At 40.9% G+C, this 19,103-nt stretch overlaps 3 protein-coding genes across 5 annotated transcripts in view; 1 reads left to right on the top strand and 2 right to left on the bottom strand.

The window, feature by feature from the left end:
- LOC114050017 (3'(2'),5'-bisphosphate nucleotidase 1) overlaps positions 1–14,937 on the bottom strand; it is a 40,216-nt gene extending 25,279 nt beyond the window's left edge. Inside the window, exons 1-3 of one of the 2 annotated variants that reach the window (XM_027871536.1) lie at positions 14,876–14,937; positions 9,110–9,237; positions 4,484–4,588 (exon numbers count right to left, since the gene is read on the bottom strand). In XM_027871536.1, the coding sequence (XP_027727337.1) occupies positions 4,484–4,588; positions 9,110–9,237; position 14,876 (234 nt within the window). In that variant the 5' untranslated portion in view covers positions 14,877–14,937. Of the gene's footprint in view, positions 1–4,483; positions 4,589–9,109; positions 9,238–12,937; positions 13,023–14,875 lie in introns of those variants that run through there. The other variant, XM_027871537.1, reaches the window with a different exon arrangement.
- LOC114050018 (COMM domain-containing protein 5-like) lies at positions 904–3,857 on the bottom strand. 2 transcript variants are annotated; one of them, XM_027871538.1, is made up of 2 exons: positions 2,297–3,857; positions 904–1,717 (listed from the first exon to the last, which is right to left on the bottom strand). In XM_027871538.1, exon 1 carries the CDS (start codon positions 3,602–3,604, stop codon positions 2,696–2,698), a length of 909 nt encoding a protein of 302 aa, XP_027727339.1. In that variant the 5' UTR covers positions 3,605–3,857; the 3' UTR covers positions 904–1,717; positions 2,297–2,695. The 2 variants fall into 2 exon arrangements, with proteins under 2 accessions (XP_027727339.1, XP_027727340.1); XM_027871539.1 differs by having other exon boundaries at positions 904–1,644.
- A 2,776-nt stretch (positions 14,938–17,713) lies between the features above and the next one.
- Positions 17,714–19,103, top strand: part of LOC114049903 (isoleucine--tRNA ligase, mitochondrial-like) — an 80,536-nt gene continuing 79,146 nt past the window's right edge. The window contains exon 1 of the mRNA XM_027871354.1: positions 17,714–17,971. Coding sequence (XP_027727155.1) covers positions 17,714–17,971 — 258 coding nt within the window. The remainder of the gene's footprint in view (positions 17,972–19,103) is intronic.

The raw sequence follows: 19,103 nt of genomic DNA, 5'->3' as shown, positions 1-19,103 counted from the left end.
ACCCTGCTATGACTCCTTTCAAGGAAAATTTCCTTTTTCCAGAATCATTTTTATAGTCGCTCTCATAAGGGACTTTCTGAAAGATAGTTGGTAGAATGCTGCTTTGTGATGCTTTTAAAGGTCAATGTCACACAAGCCTTGAGCTAAGTTACTGTTGATAAAGATAAGCACAAAATAGGAGTGGTGACTACCACTGCTACCAGAATAATCTCGGATATGGTCAGTCATAATAACTAAATGAAATGCAATGTATAAATATGTGCAGAATCTGTCTTTTAGCAACTTCTAATTATAAAGAACTTATAATATCCATTGTCTCATTTTATTGAAAATGTGTAAGTTAAATTAAAATCTTCATTTAATTTCATAGCAAAATGTTATTTTTAAAGAAATTTGTGGGATATATTTGATTTATGAATGTTTATATATGTACATATGTAAATACATGTATATACATACCAAAAAAAGATGAAACACCTACTATATGCCATAATACACACCATACTAAGTGCTTTACAAATACTATCTCATGTAGATTCATAACTCTGAAACAGATACTCTTATCTATTTTACAGATGAGGAAACTGAGGCCCACAAAGGTTAGGTGACTTGCCCCGGGGCCCTCAGTATTAGAGGTAGGATTTAAACTCAGGTCTTCCTGACTACAGGCCCAGGGTACTATTGTGCCACCTAATGACACCCTTCCAGATTTTCACAAATGTTAGTTCCTTCAATCCCAAACTACTCTATATGTAAGTACTTGGTTTTTTTATATTACATATATACTTGCATATGTACTTGTCTCCCTATATGGCTCCTTCAAAAGACATTATTTCATCTTTTGATCACTGATTGCACACGTTAGAGTGGGAAGAAACTTCTCATTTCTAAACACCTCAGTAATCAAATGAGAAACATAAATCTTTCAATTTTGTATTTTAAGTAGATGAAACATGCATAATTAAAGATGGATTATCTATTCAATATATTGGTGAAGCCAATGCTATGGAAATCTGCTTATCCTGCAAACCTAATAATAACAATGCCACAAGAAAAAATTTCCAACTGATAGATTTAAAAAAAAATGATATAGTGTGGGATAATGTACTGCATTCTATGCCAATGGAGCTCTACTGATGTCCGGATATAACAATGGTCTAGCAAAAAGGGTCTCGAGAGGTGATCTAATCCAACCCTCCTGCCAAGTATTAAGTGGCAGGGCCAAGAATCAAATTCATTTCCTATCACTGCAAATTATGGGCTCTTTCCTGAGTCTAAAAGTAAAAGTTGAAAGTTGTTCTCCTCATAGTCAGAACATATTGCATGTTTCATAATCACTTGTACCGAGAAATATGAGGGTGTAGCTCCCTTTTCAAGTATGAGAATAAAAGACTAACAGTCTGTTTAAAAAAAAAGTGGCTTGTTTTTTTTACAAAATTATGAGAAAATTTAGAGGTTAAGAACAAGGTTTTTGTATAGCAGTAGTTCTCAGTCTTGATCATGATCCCAGGGGGTCACTGAAACCCTTTCAGGGAGTCCACTTGGTTAAAACTATTTTCACAGTAACACTAAGATATTTTTACCTTTTAAAACACTCCTCTTTTCCAACTACACACCTGTGTGATTTTCTTCATAAACTTCCAACTAAAACAATATAACACAATAGGTTGAATGCAGAAGCAGATGAGACTCCAGTTGTCTTGCATTAAACCAGACACTAAAGAGATTTGAAAAAATATGTAAAATAATACCATTCTTCACTTAATTTTCAGATGTTATTTTTCGTGAAAATGTTAACATGTAATGATTTTACTGTTAATATTTAAATTTTTAGTTTTAATTTCTAATCCCATAAATATCGATAATCTATATTAACAAAATCTCTATGGAAGTCTTTAATAATTTTAAGAGTGTACTGGAGTCCTGGAACCAAAAAAGTTCGAGGACCTCCATTCTATAGTCCTGTGAAACTGTCTGGCTTTGTCATGAGGAAACACTCTTAAGGTTGTTTGAGCAATTTCTGTTCTTGGGGCTTGGGGGGGGGGGGTGCAGTAAAATAATAAAGATGAAGCAAATCCATCTCACAAATTTTTTTTCCTGAAGCTTTTATACTTGGTGGAATGCTATAAAAAACTTAGAACCCCAAATAAATTAATGCCAGGTCAAGTTAATATGCTGATCAAGAGATGAAGTCCCTGCTCTTTTGAAAAATTTAGAACTATAAATTTACAAAATATTTTCATGTTTTCCAATTTTTAAGATAACTGCCCTGAAAATGAACTAGAAATAGACATACTTATTAATCACTTAACTAGTCTACAAAAGCCCATTCACAGAAGGCAATTGTGACACACTGGCTCTTCATCGGAATAAGAACAGCTGATATACACCAGTCCTGTGATGGTTCATCTTTTTTCTTAGAAAGTCTCCAGTCTTTATTAGTTAAAGTGTTTCCTTATGAATCATACAAAACATTTTAAACATAAACGGTCATCTTCTTAAGGATTTTTTTTTGAGGAAAAAACCCTCACTTAAGGTTGTTTTTCTCAACCAATATTTAATTGAAAAATATTTACAGTACAGTAAGAGAAATGATACAATGTTGAGAGACATTATGCTTCATGATTCCGGGTTCTGTCTGTATTAAGAGGGGGCTTCTTGGGGAGTCGCCGAACTTAATCACAGGCGGCGGGCGTCAGTCCTGGATTTTAAGAATGCACCTCTTTTCTAGGTCATTCATTTCCTTCAGGATCAAGGCAACGTTGTACCTTAGTTCTTGAAACTTGGCTACAGGCACTTCAAACCGATGCGCCTTCCCGTCCGAGAGCTTCAGCTGCATCAGGATGGACGGCTGCAGGGAGCGGGCCAGCGAGCTGGTGGAGATGGCCACGTCCACCCTCCACCTGAAGTCCGCCACCGTGGGCAGCCGGGCGCCCCGCTCGCGCGCCAGGCCGTCCAGGTCGGGGCGCCGGCCGCCGAAGACCACGTTGGCGAAATCCGTCACAAACTCGTCGGGCACCTGGAGCTGCTGCAGGTCTTCCCTGAAGGCGTCGGGCTTGAGGGCGGACGCCGGCAGCCGCAGGGCCTCCCGAAGCAGCGCGTACATGCCCGCGACCACGGCGCCGAGCTGCGCCTCCGACAACGGCGACGAGTCCACGAGACGCCGCGTGGCCTCCCGGCAGTCCTCGCCCTGCAGGGCGCTCACCACCACCTTCAGCAGCTGCCGGAACAAGTCCCTGTCCAAGCCCCGCAGCTGCCGGGCCATGGCCTCCACCGCGGCCGGGGGACGGGGGCCCAGGAAGCTCCCCCGGCTGCCCTGCCCGTCCCCGGCGGGGGGCAGGTAGGGAGCCGCCGCTTTCAGGCCGCGGCCTGCAACCGTCCCTGCCGCTGACATGGCCACCAGCGCCCCAGCAGCCTGCGGTGAAAGGAGCAGAAGTCTACAGCCTGAGAAGCGGCAGACCCGAGCGAGGCGGGGAGGGAAGAGAGGGACGGCGCGTACAACGTCCGGAAGCCCCGGATGCAGCTCTCCCGAGGCGGGGCGGGGAAGCAGCAGAAGAGGGGCAGCCAGACTGCAGCCCCCTCGCGGGCGGAGGGTAGAGTGCATGCAAGTCCCGCCTGGAGCTGTCCGCCGGTCACGTGTCCTTCTCTGACTCCCTGGCTGCGCTGCCCCAGCAGCCTGAGTGATGCATTAAAACACTCTAGTGCACCAGAAAATCTTAATGTTCGGGCTCTCGGCAAATAAAGAGCTCTGTAGTTTATCAAATCAAATAATGCCAGTTTTGCTGACGTTAATAAGGTCTTATTTGTGTAAAACTAAAAAATAGTCAACATTTACAATACGGCTTACTATGTACCATGTACTGTGCTTTCCAATTATCTTATTTGATCTTCACAACCCTGGGAGGTTAAGGCGCTATTATCATTCCCATTTACCTCCCAAACTGAGGTAAACAAGTTAAGTGACATGCTCAGGGTCATATTGCTAGTAAGTGGATGAGGCTGCATTTGAACTCTGGTCTTCCTGACTCCGGGCCATACTGCCGCCTAGCTGACCCCCAAAAAAGAATGAGTAACAATATCAATGACACTATATTTTTGAGAAATTGCACCAAAAAACAAGTCCACTCATCACAATAATAACATTATGGTTACTAATATAATCATTTTAGGTTATTTAAATAAAATATCCATTTTTAGGTTTTTGAGATTTGTTCATTGCTATAAAATTGTTAACATATTTTAATTTTATTTTAATAAAATATGAGATACAGGTAATGCATTGGTTTATTTTGTGAAAAATGGTTTTGTTTTGTAAGAAAGGCAAGCATTTCTTATATGAAGTTTGGAAATCATTGCCTTTAAAACAATGTGCATCCAAGATACCTTCTTATTAAGTATTATAACTAGTTAAATTTTTAAATGACAGTAATTAAATTTAAAATCAACAAAGACAAAGCAAATTTTGTCACTAGAAAACTTTTACCTCTTCTCCTATTATTGTTAGTTTGGGGAACTTCTGTGCCAGTGAAGAACATATACTCATCTGCACCAATCGGTCAGCTTTGGTTTGTAGATCTACTGAGGATGTCTACAAAAAAGGATGAAAATTATTGTGAAAAAGTTACCTCCACTGTGAGCAGTTTTTAGTCTATATCCTGTAGTAGTGCATACTGTTTCTATCTTTGAAATGACCCTACAAATTCCCATAATTTCTCTCTACTTGGACCATCCCCAATTTTCCTACCCCATCTCCTTTTGTTTCATAGTAGGATTCAAAGCATCTTGGGAGTTCAAAGGAACTGAGATATAATCTAATCAAACATCTATTCCCAATACTGAAATCCTTTCTACAGTATTCCTGGTGTCAACCAATGTTGGCTTGAACTTTCTAGTGATGGGAAACTTAGTATCTACAAGGAAGCCTATTCTACTCTCTAGGGCCCCCTCCCTTTTTCAGCCTCCTTTTGTGTAACTGACTTCCCCCATTAGACAGTAAGCTCCTCGAGTGCAGGGAATGTTTTTTCTTTTTCTTATCTGTATCTCCAGCTTGCAAGGGATGGGAACCAGGAATAGGGCATCAGGCAACACAGGACATGAAGTAGAGTATGGATGATGATCTGTAGGAGTTCAGAATCACCAGGATGTGGAGGGTATGACCAGGCAGGCATTTGTTAATCATTAAGTGAAAAAATTTAGAGAGATTTTCAAAGTCAAGGGTGGAATCCTTTCAGTGCTTGGGCAGTTCAGATTGAGGGGGTAAGAACTTGGATAAGGAGTGGTGATACCCTTCTTTCCTCTCCTCCTGTATACTCTCACCTCTCTAGGTTTTCATGACACTGACTTCTGCTGGTTCTCCTCATATCTGCTTGACCACTCTTTTGATTTTTCTTTGCTGGATCTTCCTCCTCTAACAGTGGGTGTTGTCCCCTGCCATCTCCGCCCCGCCCCCCCCCCCCCCAGCTCCTGGATCTTCTTATAATTTTCCATTATAGTTTTCACATTCATCCCACATATCCAATCATTCTGTTGCCAAATCTTATTGTTTTACCTTAACATCTCTCATATATGTTGCCTTTTCTCCACTCTTGTGGAGTGGAGAGCTACTGCCCTTGTATAGGCCTCATAGCCTCATGCCCAGAATCCTACAACAGAGTGTTAACTGGTCTCCCTGACTCAAGTTTCTCCCCACCAGTCAACTGTCAGTGATTTTTTTTCAAGCACAGGTCTCACCATGTCACTCCTCTACTCAATAAATTCCAGTGTTTCCTTATTACCTCCTGGATCAAACAGAAAATCCTCTATTTGACATTTGAAGCCCTTCATGACCAGGCCCCTTCCAGCCTTCCCATTCCTCCTCAAGTTTGGCCCTTTGAACTGGCTTTAATTGAGGACCTAGAGGGCCATATGTGGCCTTGAGGCCCAAGTTCCCTACCCCTGATACCCCTTTCTTCCCCTATGCTCTCTACAATCCAACTATGTACAGTTCCTCACACACACACACACACACACACACACACACACACACACACACACAGACACACACAGACATTTCCCAAATGTCTTTTCACTGGACACAATGGCTGGAATGCTTCTCTCCTCATCTCTGACTCCTAGGCTCCCTAGCTTCCTTCAAGACTCGGCTTGAATCCTACAAATCCTACTTTATACAGGACCCTTTCCTAGACAACCCCTCCCCTGACTCCCCTTACCTCTGAGACTTCCTTCCATTTTATAATTCATTCTCCCTCCCTCCCTCTTTTCTTCTCTCTCTCTCTCTCCATAAACATATATAATACATGATAAAGAGAAATATGAAAATATATCAATACACACATATCACATGTATTACATACACATACCATATGTGTACATAGTTATTTGCATGTTATCTCCCTCACTAGCATATGAGCTCCTGGAGATCAGGGACAGTGTTTTTTGCCTTTCTTTGTATCCCCAGCACTTAGCACAAGCCTGCCTAGTACATAGCAAGTACTTCAAAAATAACTGTTACCTAACTGCCTTCTTCAATAAGTTCTAAATCACCCTCTGCACACTGAATGTTATACCTAGAGCATACTTCAAATAGTTCAGTTTCTTCTCTCTTCTCTTTTGTTTTTTTCTCTTCTTTCTTTACCTCTCTTCCATCTGTGTTACCTTTTCTTATTCACAAGCCTCTGGACACTAGTATCAATTGCCCTCTTTGTGTAATTTTATTTTCTGCCTCCTTCTTAGAATATTTCTTATTTCCTCTCTAATAACTTTGACCACAGAAGGCTGATTCTCAAGTCCATTCTTTTTTTGGTCTCTTCTAGCAGGGAGACTGCTTTGCTTTTGCAGCACAGCAAATTAATTGGTGACTACAATAAGCAGGAAGACTCACATAGCACAGAGTACATCTCTTTAAATCACTGGAATAAAGCCTTTTGTGACCACACTTCAAAAGTACCAAGTTGAATAACATTTCTTGATCATTTTCCCCTATAAACTGCCATTGGAAATTCTATTCCCATTCAATTTAAGTTTTATTTTCATGCATTTTTAATAGTCTGGCTTCCTATTTTAAAATTTAAAAGTGGATGATGTTAATGTTTTACATTTTAAATATAAATTCATTTTTCAAAACATAACACAAGTATTTTTATATTTTTTTTTTGTTTCTGCATTACCCTCAGTTGATATTTTTCCCTTTGAGTCAGTGGCCCTTGTTAGAAGTAAGTTACTCTTTAAAATATTACCTAATTGAACTGAGTTACTATGGTCCAATCTGACAACAGAAGAGTGGTTTGGCTATTAGCAGAATCTGTAACTATAAATTTATACATTTGGTATCTCTCTTCCACATCGATAAAACGTTAAATATTAACCTACATTCCAAAATTTGCTTACACAGACAAAGGTATGATACAGTACTCAACAAAGTTTACTGTAGTTTAAGGAAAGGGTATATTTATTAGAGTCACAGCAATGCTTTAGTGGTGCCTTCCTCTATTAGGTCAGTAAGTCAACTAGCATTCATTAAGTGCTTACTATATGCCAGGCACTGTGCTAAGTCAGGGATACAAATAAAGGCAAAAAACCAGTTTCTATACATTTGTGCTTAATGGTATTGATGGAGTACTTGGGTGCATGTGCTTGTACTTGGACCCCAATTTCTCCCTAGTCTCAGAAACATTGTCTCTGACAATCACTCCTCAGCCCAAGGACACTATGCCTAGCAATTACTCATGCACGCACCCCAGCAACACCCTTATCTCTTCCTGGTGCAGCTACACAAAGCTGGGTGAGAGAGTGCTGGGCTGCTCAGGCCCCAGCCCTCAGATCATTGGAAGCGTCCCATTTCCTTAGTAAGCTCCTGTCTTGCGAGAAAGCTTTCCCTTGTTGCAGAGCATTCTCTAATTAGGATGGGGGGGTGTGTGTCTTGGCTGGCCCAAGGAATTTTGTCCTTGGCTGGCCCAAGGACTCTTCCTCCTGCCAGACTCCCAAGACCCATGCCTCTGACATCTCCCTCCTTCTCTGGTATACTCCCTACACTTTCCCATCCACAGCTCCCAAAGACACCTGGACCTTTAGATTACCTAATCAGTATCCCTGGCATTCTTTTCTCATGCCCTTTTCCATATAAACCTTAGCTCTATTCTCAGTCTCTCACAGGTTCCTTAAGAATGCTTGCCCACTGAAAAGCGTAACAATAAACTTTTTACCACCTTAATTTGAAGAATGCTTGAGTCTGTGAATTCAATCTAGACGACCCTGTCCTGTACTCCAGTCTTTGAGGTGGCTCAACCTCTCAGACTGAAACAGTATAATATTATTAAGACTAAATATAGATGAAGGAAATATAAGAATATTTTAAAAGTTGAAATACATGCACAGAGATAGTTCTTGTAACTAACTGCTACTGTAATTATTGTCCCAATTTGTAACTATTGTATTAGAAAGAAAAATACAGTAAGGGGACTATGGATTATACTGCATCATCAAGGGACTCTGAGGACCAATCAGAGATGGACAAGTACTTGGTAACTGTCACATTTTATTAGAATGGTCACATTTAACAAGGATTATATGAGAAATAACAAAATATTAGCTATAAAATAGGGTTTGAAATATATTAATGAGGGCTAGTGACAATCACAAGGGCGAGTGGTCTAAGTCGAAGGCAGGGCTCTAAGAATGGTGGGATCATCTATCTAGAGCTGGAATGGATCTTATAGGCCAACTAGCCCAACCTCTTCATTTTATGGGTAAGGACACTGAGATGCAAGAAGGTTACGTGTCCATGACTGAAAAGGTAGTGAGCGTCAGAAGCAGGGTTTGAATAAAGGTACAGTGTTTGAACACTGTTCACAACTAAAACTTAAGCAAGCCACATATAAAGTGTAAGACTTTCAACTGTTCCTTCAATGAAGATCAAATGGTAGAGTATATGTAAAGTGCTTTGGAAACAATGCACTCTAGCTACTATTACTGCCTCATATATGAGACACAAAGCTGTTACACATTCCTAATAAAAAACATGTTATTTTTGACTACTAAATTGTCAGAATTGATTACTTAGCTGGAGCAAAGTGAACACAAAATTAAGAAGAAATGAGATGTAACTTAGTACCTTCTCCACGATTCCAAGATCACCCCCAGCCATCACACTTCTGACTATCATTCCAGCTTTCTGAGCAATAGAATATGCTGAAGCAACCAAACGAATCAAGACAGCTGGACTGGAAGCCATGATTAACACTGAAAAGAAGTCAAGAAAAGCTTCCTGTTAATACACAGAGGCAATATAAACTTCCAATTTCACTTATTCCAATATCTGCATGAAGGTGTAGAATTGAATTACATACAGTATAAGTTCTGGCAGAAACCCATTATCCCCAGTGTTTTACAACAAAAAGATTATCTATCTACTAGCACATGTATATAACTTTAGTAGTTCCCAAATGAATCCAAGCCATTTAGTTTTTTACTCAACTCACTTGTACTTTTTCTTTCAGACTTTTACATCAGTCTGATTTTCATGTAAAGATGATAATCTTTCAGTGCCTTAGTAGTTCATTGAGCTCCTGAGTTGCTAGTCAAGTCTACAAGTATTTATTAAGTGCCTATTAGATGCCAGGCACTGCGCTAATTAATGGAGGATTCAAAGTGAAGCAACTCTTGGTCCCTGCTGTCAAGGAGCCTCAAGTCTAAAATGAGATATAATCAGGATAAATTGGAGGCACTCTCAGAAGGAAGGCATTAGCATTAAGGGGACTGAGAAAGGCTTCCTGCAGAAGAGCAAAACTTTACCTGAGTCTCTAAGGAAGCCTGGGCCAAAGAAAGCTTATTACTTGGTTTTCAACCTTCTGGTAATTATAGGATTATCAGATTTTACAGGTAGGAGGGATATTAGAGATCATCTATTCAGTTTCCTTCTTTGAAAGATGAGGAAGCTAACATGAAAGGAGGTTAAGTTAAGGGAGTATTTGCTCAAGGTTCCCCTTGTATTAAGTGATAGACCTTGATGAACTTCCAATTTAGGGAGGCTGGTTTTTAGATAACAGACAACTCAATCCATTTCAGGGCCTGGAATTGAAGCATTTTCCACTTAGGAGATGTGCCAGAATTTGTGCTTTCAAATCCAGATCTACCTCCATGCCAGGATGAGGCGCTCAAATGAGACTTTAGTGGAGGTTGACTAACAAAGTTTTTCTCAAAGTCAAGTTACTGCTGCTTTGGAATCTAATACATCTTTCAAGGTTTACTTACTTGCTGTTTGTGTTTTTAAAAGAAATCATGATTTTACAAGAAAATATATCTATATATATATATATATGTAGATATATTTTTAGTGAGGCAATCAGGGTTAAGTGACTTGCCCAAGGTCACACAGCTAGTGAAAATATATTTCAATATGGATTTTACACTGGGATAATACCTACAGTAGATATAAATGACCTGCAATTTCTTAAGCACACCAAATTCCCAGACTATAACTCCTTCTACCAATAAAGACATCTTCCTGTGTGATTTAGTAGAAAAGTTCTAGGGAATTGTATGAGATAGATGCAGTCTAGTAAGTTACGAAAGGCCCAAAGAATTTAAGTGACTTGTCTGGGCTCCCACAGCTAATAAGTGTGATAGAGGAGGGATTGGAACCAATCTTTCTGATGCTGAATTCAGCAATGTATTCATTAATCTATTTTGTCCCTAGGTTATTACTGTTCAGTCATTTTAGTTGTGACTAAGTCTTCATGACTCTTAGCAAAGATACTGGAGTGGTTTGCCATTTCCTTTTCCATCCCATTTTACAGATGAAGAACTGAGGCAAACAGTGTTAAGTGACTTGCTCAGGATCACACAGCTAATAAGTATCTGAGGCTGGATTTGAACTCAGGAAGATAAGTCTTCCTGGATCCAGGCCTGGCACTCTATCCACTGCATCACTTAGCTGTCCTACTTTATCCCTCTACAATACATTAGATACTGGGAATTTAAGGTTAAGGTACAGAATTTAACAGCGATTTGCTTTTAAGAGGATGCATAGATCATAGATAGGAATAGAGCTCCATAGCTAAGAGTAGCCTCACAGGTCATATAACCCAATCTACTCATTTTGGATATGGAAAATTAAATTCAGAAAAACTAATTGATTTGTCCAAGACCACACAGCCAGAAAGCATACAGATACAGGATTCAACACTAAGTCTTCTGACTCTAAAGTCAGAACTCCTTCCATAGCACACCATGATGCTTTTCTTCCCCCTTATCTATAGCCAGGCAAAGGAAAATAACAATATGAAAACTAAAGAGAAGTCAAAGTCTTTGGGGAAATTACGTGGTTTTTCCCATTAGAGAGTCACAGGAGGGACAATTAGGTGATGGCCCAGAAGAAAGAAATAAACAGCTTCCAGGAGTAAGTATCTATGTCTTTCAAAAAAAACTCTGATTAGCTGCAAGGCAGGGAGAAATCCAAGGTAAAGTTTGGACAAATCATTCCTGCACACACTCCGCCCCCTACACACAGACACAGAGACACACACACACATACAAACTTAATAATATATGTTTACTGAATTGAATCCTCTAATTTAAGCCTCATTATTCTCTCTTCAACTTCTCTTGACCCTAACATTACAATGAAGCAGACACAGAACAGAATTGAGAATGACTGCAGAACTGAGTTCTTGTCCTTCCACAAGGAGAATTAACTTCCTGGTGTCTTAGTTTTTCCAGCAATAAAATAAGGACAGTTATTAATAATGCTCTTGATAGTTCATGTTTAAACAGTGCTTTAAAGTCACAGGATCATACAATTTAGAGCTAGAAGGAACCTTCAAAGTCAAGTTTATTCTATAGATGAAAAAAATGAGGCCCAGAGTGATAATGTGGCCCACATGTAGGAAATACCCCTTATTCCAAATCAAATGATCCTACCACTCCACCTCACCGTATTTACAAAGCATTTTCTGTATTCGACATAGAACTGTGAAAATGATAAAACATGAAGTGCTTGAAAGTCCTCTTAAGGACAAACAAGATAGGAAAGCTGTACAGCTCTGTTTGTTTTCACTTTATTTCAATTTCAAATACAATCAACAGCCTCTCCTTTCTCTTTTACAGTTTACAACATGTATGGCACAATGCTTAGAACAGATGTTATAACTATTACTAATTTAGAAACTATTTAAAAACGGAAAACAGGAAAAAGTGCACGAATGTGATTTGCCTTCCCAGTTTGGTTCACACAAACCTAAGAGTCTCGTTTGAATACAAAAGAATTCTTCCAATCTCTAATTTGCAACACACTTTGGTCTGCAACACTCGGAATTTTTAAATGTGTGCTGCTGTTTTGTCCTTATGTTACTCAACATTTCTATTTGTTAAAGGTAGACCAGTTTCCTTTACTGTATTGTTAACTTTGACAGGTATTCATTACCTTTGAACTCATTAATCATTTAGGCCTTACCAGTCCTCACCTAAGACTTAGCTACCTTCCCACAAGTGTATAAAATTGTTATTTCTTCCAAAGAAAATATGTTAATCATTTTCCTTTCCTTTCCCACCACCAGTTGAACAATCTGTGAAAATAATATCAACTACACAATTAGAAGAAACAACGAGAAGGGAAAATACTACTTCTCATGAATAGATGCCTTAAAGCATTCATTGTTAGGCTGCAAATAATCAACAATCTTCACTTTGGCCTCTAGTGCATTCTTTAGTCCTAAATAAAATAAATAACTTAGTTGTTATCACGAAAAATTTGACCCTCTTTTCCCCACCTTTTCCCAAAACAATCAAATCTTGGTTTATTTGTTGAGAAAAAAAGGGGTTGATCTGGCTAACAAAACACAGTCTGTAACTGACAGCTCCTTTTTGGCTCCTAATTCTTCCCCTAATGCTGACAGTTGGCAAAGATTCTAGATAAATTATTATAACTCTCAATGAGAAATACCTTTTTTTTTTTTTTTGGTAGATGCACGTGAAGCTTAAAACCAGCTACCAGGAAACAGGCAACTTCCTTATGAACAGCCCAAGCTACAATTCAATCACAGTTTCCTCCCCTCCATTGCTACAAATTCTTCTGGGTCCTAGAACTCTACCTTTTTTTTTTTAACTCTTTCTTGCCTGACACTCAAAACAATGAAGAATCAAAAATACACCTGTTAGACACTGAATATCCTGATCATCAAATAGCAGTCACCCTCTAAAAATCATTTTAACTACTTGCTATTGTATGTTTATATTACTGATGTGATATGTTAACACGAAAGAAAAAGCTGAGTAATGTCAAAAAAAGCTGTTATGTCCCAGGCATAAGGCACCTTTCAAAAGGAACAAAAGGGTTAATTGACAAGGTAGAAAAGGAATTTAAAGCATGGTATCTTTCTTCTCACTAAGGTTCTGAGGAAACAACAGAAAAGCAGGGTGCAATTTGGCTTTGTATATTGGAATCAAAGAATCTATTAGGATCCAATCTTTATTGCACGATAGGTAAGATACCAGTGAAATATGACAAGTACAGGACCATAGCTTTAAGATATAATAAAATGGCAAAATATGATACAATTGAACTTTTAGCCATAGTTTGTCAAATCATGTTCTAAGGAATCCCAAAGTTTTCCTTGAAAGCATAGAGACAATGGACATACTGTGTTTGCTAGATCACCTCTGGCCCCATTCTAATAATAATAGAACAATAACATTTATTTTGTGTTTTAAAGCTTGCAAAGCACTTTACTTATACCATCCCATTTGAGTCACACAACAATCAAATATTATTATCATCACTTTACAGATGAGAAAATTGAAGCACAAAGAGGTCTTCACTTGCTCAGGGTAACAAAGTTAGTAATTGTCAGAGGTGGAGTACACCTTTTAAACAATCAAGACTCAAAGTTAGTATAAGTGTTCCACTTATTCAAAATGGTTGAAAATTCTTGCTTCAGATTACTTTCCATTGTGTCTGTTTAGAAAGGAATAATTGACCCTGTTCCCTACATACCTAATATTTTGTGATTTTTCCTCCCTTCTTTTGACTTAGTGCATAAATTAAATATTGAAACAAACCATGTTAATTTCTTTCCATTACTTCTAGGACAGCAATTGCTCTTTGATCCAATAATAGAAAAATGAAAGTCTGTCATGCCACTAACATTCAATACAGGAGTGGCAGCTAGGTGGCACAGTGCATAGAGCACGGGCCTTGGATTCAGGAGGACCTGAGTTCGAATGTGGCCTCAGACACATAACACTTACTAGCTGTGTGACCCTGGGCAAGTCACTTAATCCCATTGCCCAGCGGGGGGACGACAACAACAACAACAACAACAACAACAACAACATTCAATACAGGACCCATACATTTAATTACATAGTTGTTGAGTTTATAAGATAATGCCTGCAAGAAGGACAGTAGAAAACGATCTACTATTTTATTTTCCTCCTTTATCCTTTGATGTCTAGGAGAAGTAATTTAGATTTCTTTTTGACAACCAGACTAAGGCCTAGCACTCAGGTCTGCCTTGGTTCTTTGTTATAGCAGTTATCAAAATGTTCTAGGTAGGACATACCAATAAAATCACAACAAAATCACTAAGTGAAGTGTTAACAGTATTTCTAATCCCCACGACTGACACTGAAAAGCCGTGGAAGTGGGAGTGAGAGTGTGCGTGTGGTGGTGGGGGTGGGGGTAATCCAGGGCACATCAAGTTTTCAAATTATTTCACTAACACTAATATTAATTAATTAATTTATATTCATTAACCTGAATACCCTCAAACACCTATTTAAAGAATGAGCGAAGTAGTGAAACTAGTCAAACTTGCTCTAGTCCTCTTGCCCTGTACGTGAGAACTTGTTTGGCAGGAAGGGAAAGAGAAGAGGAACTTACTTGTGATAAACGCGGAAACACTCCTAGATGAGACATTTAAAAAAAAAAAAAGCAAACGCGTTTTTCAGGTGCAGGTCCCTCGTTGCGTCCCGTAGGACATTCTCTACGCTAGGAAGCGTAAGGTACAACCCACTCCAGCCAATGAGGACGGGGTAGGCGCGCCCGTGCGTGACTGCCTGGCGCATGCCCAAAGCGTCCAGTCTTACTCAATTTTCCTTAACGCCTTTAGAAAAGAAATACATCTCTACTGGTTTTCAAGGAACTTAAAACGTTTGCTTTCCTCCCTGAGTGTGCATGAGGCAGGCTGTTCGTCCAGCGAGCAACCGGGGTTACTCACTCCCCTCAGGATTTAAGACGGATGTGCCTGCCCTCAGGGGGAGGGGGTGGTGGCATTACTTCGGCTTAAAGTCACAGGAACCCTTTCGGTCCTTCCAGCCTCCTGCTAACAGAAGGCCGGAAGTGAGTCTTACCCCCCGTGGTGCCAAGAGGCATTCCGATGCCCGCGGCTTAGAGGCTGAGCTGAGCTCTGCAGGCATGCCTCCCTGAATGCAGCGGCTTCCTTCTGCAACACCTGAAGGATCGCTGACCTGTCGTCACCCTCCTCCCCTAATTCCCAATCCCCCCTCCCCGCTGGTTTGGTTTGCCAAGAACAGAATCGATTTTCCGTATCAATGATTCTGTTCTCAGGCGGGGGACAGCAAACAGCATTTTAGAAGAACGTGCAAAATCAGCAGCCCCCACCTCGAACCCCTCCCTAGTCCGCAAAAAGCAGTCAATTATCTAAATGTATTTTGGGGGTGGGGGAGTAGGAGGTGGTTAAATGACCAAAAGGTAAGGTAGTTAGTAAAAAGAATCACAGCCCTGTCGGCCGCAACTTTTCACTCTCGGGGCCATAGATGTAATGTTAATACTTTCCTCCAGAGAATCTCTCTAATATTAATAATACTTTAAATAGTAATAGTTGACATTTGTATAGCTGCTTACCACGTGCATTTTGCAGATACAGTAATTACAGTATTATCTCATTTGATCCTTACAATAGTCGTGGAAAGTAGATGTTATTGTCATCAACATTTTATAGAGGAGGAAGTTGAGGCAAATAGAGATTAAATGACTTGCTCAAGGTCGCACGACTAAGTAAGCTTCTGAGGTTTGATTTGAACTCAGGTCTTTCTGACTCCAGGTCAGGTGCTTTATCCACTGAACCATCTAGTTTCCCTGCTACATATATACACATACATATATATGCAAAGAGTTTTTCATACATATATAGTGGGAGTCTTACGACAATAGTATATATACTTGGGGGGCGGCGGGGCGCAGCTAGGCACTGTGCCAAGTCAGGAAGATTTGTCTTCCTGACACTTCTGACACTTAGAAGCCGTGTGACGCCGCACAAGACACAAACCTGTGTGCCTCAGTTCCTCTTCTGTAAAATGAGCTGGAGAAGGGAATAATGGCAAACCACTCCAATATCTTTGCCAAGCAAACCCCAAATGGGGTCACAAAGAGTCAGAGGACAGGACTGAAAAAAATGAACGAACAGAAAATTAAAGCCCACAAAGAGGATTTTTATATTTGATGGTGGAGGTAAGAGGCAGTCAATTGTTATTTAAATGGAGTGGGTGGAGGAGTGAAATGGTGAGACGAACTTGAAGATGGACTGGAGTGGGGAAGAGACTAGGCTGGGGGAGACCCTGAGTTCCTAGACAGCAGGAACTGTTTTTGGTTTTTGACCTTTCTGTGTAGTCTCAGATTTATCGATTTATCACCTTGCCTAGCACACGACAGGTGCTTGATAAATGCTTATTGACTTGATAGCTGGCATTTATGTAACGTTTAACGTTTAATGTTTTGCAAAGAGTTTTTTCATACGCGCCTAGCAGTCTCTCAACAGTAGTAACCAACATTTATTTACATGGCACTATGAGTGGGGCACTGTGCTAAGGGCTTAACAGATATCATCTCATTTGGTCCTCACAACAATCTTCAGAGTTAACTGCTGTTATACCCATTTTACAATGAGGAAAATAAAGAAGATGGCGGTTAAGTGACTTGTCCAGTGTCCCACTGCTAGTCAGTGTCTGAGTGGATTTGAACTCGTCTTCCTAACTTCAGGCTCATTAGGTTTCCTTTCTTTCTTTCTTTTTTTCCTTTTTGGCTAGGCAGTGGGGTCAAAGTGACTTGGCCAGGGTCACACAGCTGGTAAGTGTCAAGTGTTTGAGACGGATTTGAAATCAGGTCCTCCGAGTCCAGGGCGGGTACTAGGTTTGTAAGTGTAATCAAGAACACAGGATGTGTGTGTGTGTGTGCGTATACATGCACATACAAACATATCTATGGTAGGTTTTATTTACACACACGCACACATCTATTAGGTCTTTATTGACTATACTGTAATATATACACACAAAGTAGGTCTTCACTGAGCTGCATCAGGTTTCTATCTAAAGTGCAATCAAGACCACAGAACATTTAATATGTTGTCACCCTTTACTAAATGAGGGCAGGGGCTGTCTTTTCTCTCTTTTTGTCCCCTTAGCGCTTTGCGCAGAGTCAGACACAAAATAGGTACTTAATTGTTTACTGATTAACTACCTCGGTCCTCTTTGCTTTTCCCGCCCTTAGCCCTTACCACTAGGACACAGTTGAGAGCGCTATGACTTTTTGGACAGCCCCTCGAACAGACTGAGCATGCGCCCAGAGGTGACTGACGCGCGTGCGCGGCCCCGGCGTGGGGCGGGCTTCCTTGGGCGAGCCAGGGGCGGGGTGGGGCGGCGTGGCGCGGCTCCGGGGTTCTGCGGCGCAGGGCTCCTCTCCCGCGTGGGCCTTCTCGTCATGCTTTGGGGGTTGAGGCGTGGCAGGGCGGCGGCCACGGGCCTGGCTGGGCTTCGCCGACCTCTGTGGGGCCCGGGATGGCGGGGGACGACGACGACGAGCTTCCTGCGGAGGTTCGACACCGTCAATGGGGCCAGCAACCAACAGCCGCCTTCCAAGGCCGGCTCTTACCGCGAGACGGTGCGGCTGCCGAAGACCAGCATGCCCATGAAGCTCGTGGGGCGCCAGCAAGCCGACATGGAGCTGGAGATCCAGCAGGTGAGCGGCCCCCCGGGGGGCGGAGAGGGAGGTGCGGCTTCCTCCGCAGTGTGACCTCGGCTAAGTCTCCTCACCCCTGCGCCCCAGGGTCCGAGCTAGCCGTGACCTAGCGCTTTGCCACGATGATCTCATTTGGTTCCCACTGTCAACCTGGGAGGTGGGGGCTGTTATTATCCCCACTCTGTGCATGGAGTAACTGAGGCAACTGTACTGTTCTGTTCAGTCGTGTTCGACTCTTTGTGACCACATTTGGGGTTTTCTGGGCAGAGATAGCGCAGTGGTTTGCCTTTCCATCTCCAGTTCATTTTACAGATGAGGAAACTGAGGCAAACAGAGGTAAGCGACTTGCCCAGGGTCACACAGCTGGTGAGTGTCTGAGGGCAGATATGAACTCAGGTCTTCCTGACTCCCCACTGGGCTGTTAACTGCACCACCTAACTTGCCTATGTGTCTCATGCCTGTGACCCTCCCTGGGTTGTTTTGATGATCAAATCAGGTAATGTATATAATGTTTCGGAATTGTCAGCAGTTAGGATTATCATCTATTAGTTCTTCAATGAAGAAGTCCTTTGAGAACCTTCAGAGGCAGAAGTGAGATTACTTTAGGATCTGTTGCCTGAGCTCCTGGAATTGGTTGATAGTGATTTGTAGGAAAAAAAATTTAAAAAACTGACTAACTGGATGGTAGAGGATGTTGAAGGGAAGTTAGGGATATTTGGAATATGATTATGCCATCCATTATGGTTAGACCCCTTTAGAAGTCTGGTAATATCTATGGACCCTTTCTCCAAATGATGTTTTTATATTCATAAAATAAAGTACACAGGATTATAAAAGAAATTAATTGCATCAAAAGAACTATACAAGGTTTTTAGAAAATTGTTATAACATAAAAGCTACTGTTTATATAGTTCTTTAAGATTAGCAATACTCATTAACTCATTTTATCCTCACAACAACTCTGAGAGATAGATGACATTATCCCCATTGAGGAAACTGAGGCACAGTGGGACTGAAAGCCAATAAGTAACAGAGGCAGGATTTGAATTCAGGTCTTTGTGACCTGAAAGTAAGAAACCTGGAGATTTATTTCAAGAGTTGATCAGTAGATTCCTTGTGTTTCTGTCTGTCT

This window comes from Vombatus ursinus, unplaced genomic scaffold, assembly GCF_900497805.2.
Source record: "Vombatus ursinus unplaced genomic scaffold, bare-nosed wombat genome assembly UNPS02014798.1, whole genome shotgun sequence".
NCBI lineage: Eukaryota > Metazoa > Chordata > Mammalia > Diprotodontia > Vombatidae > Vombatus > Vombatus ursinus.
The sequence above is the reverse complement of the archived record's forward strand: the minus strand, read 5'-3'. Positions and strand labels throughout refer to the sequence as shown.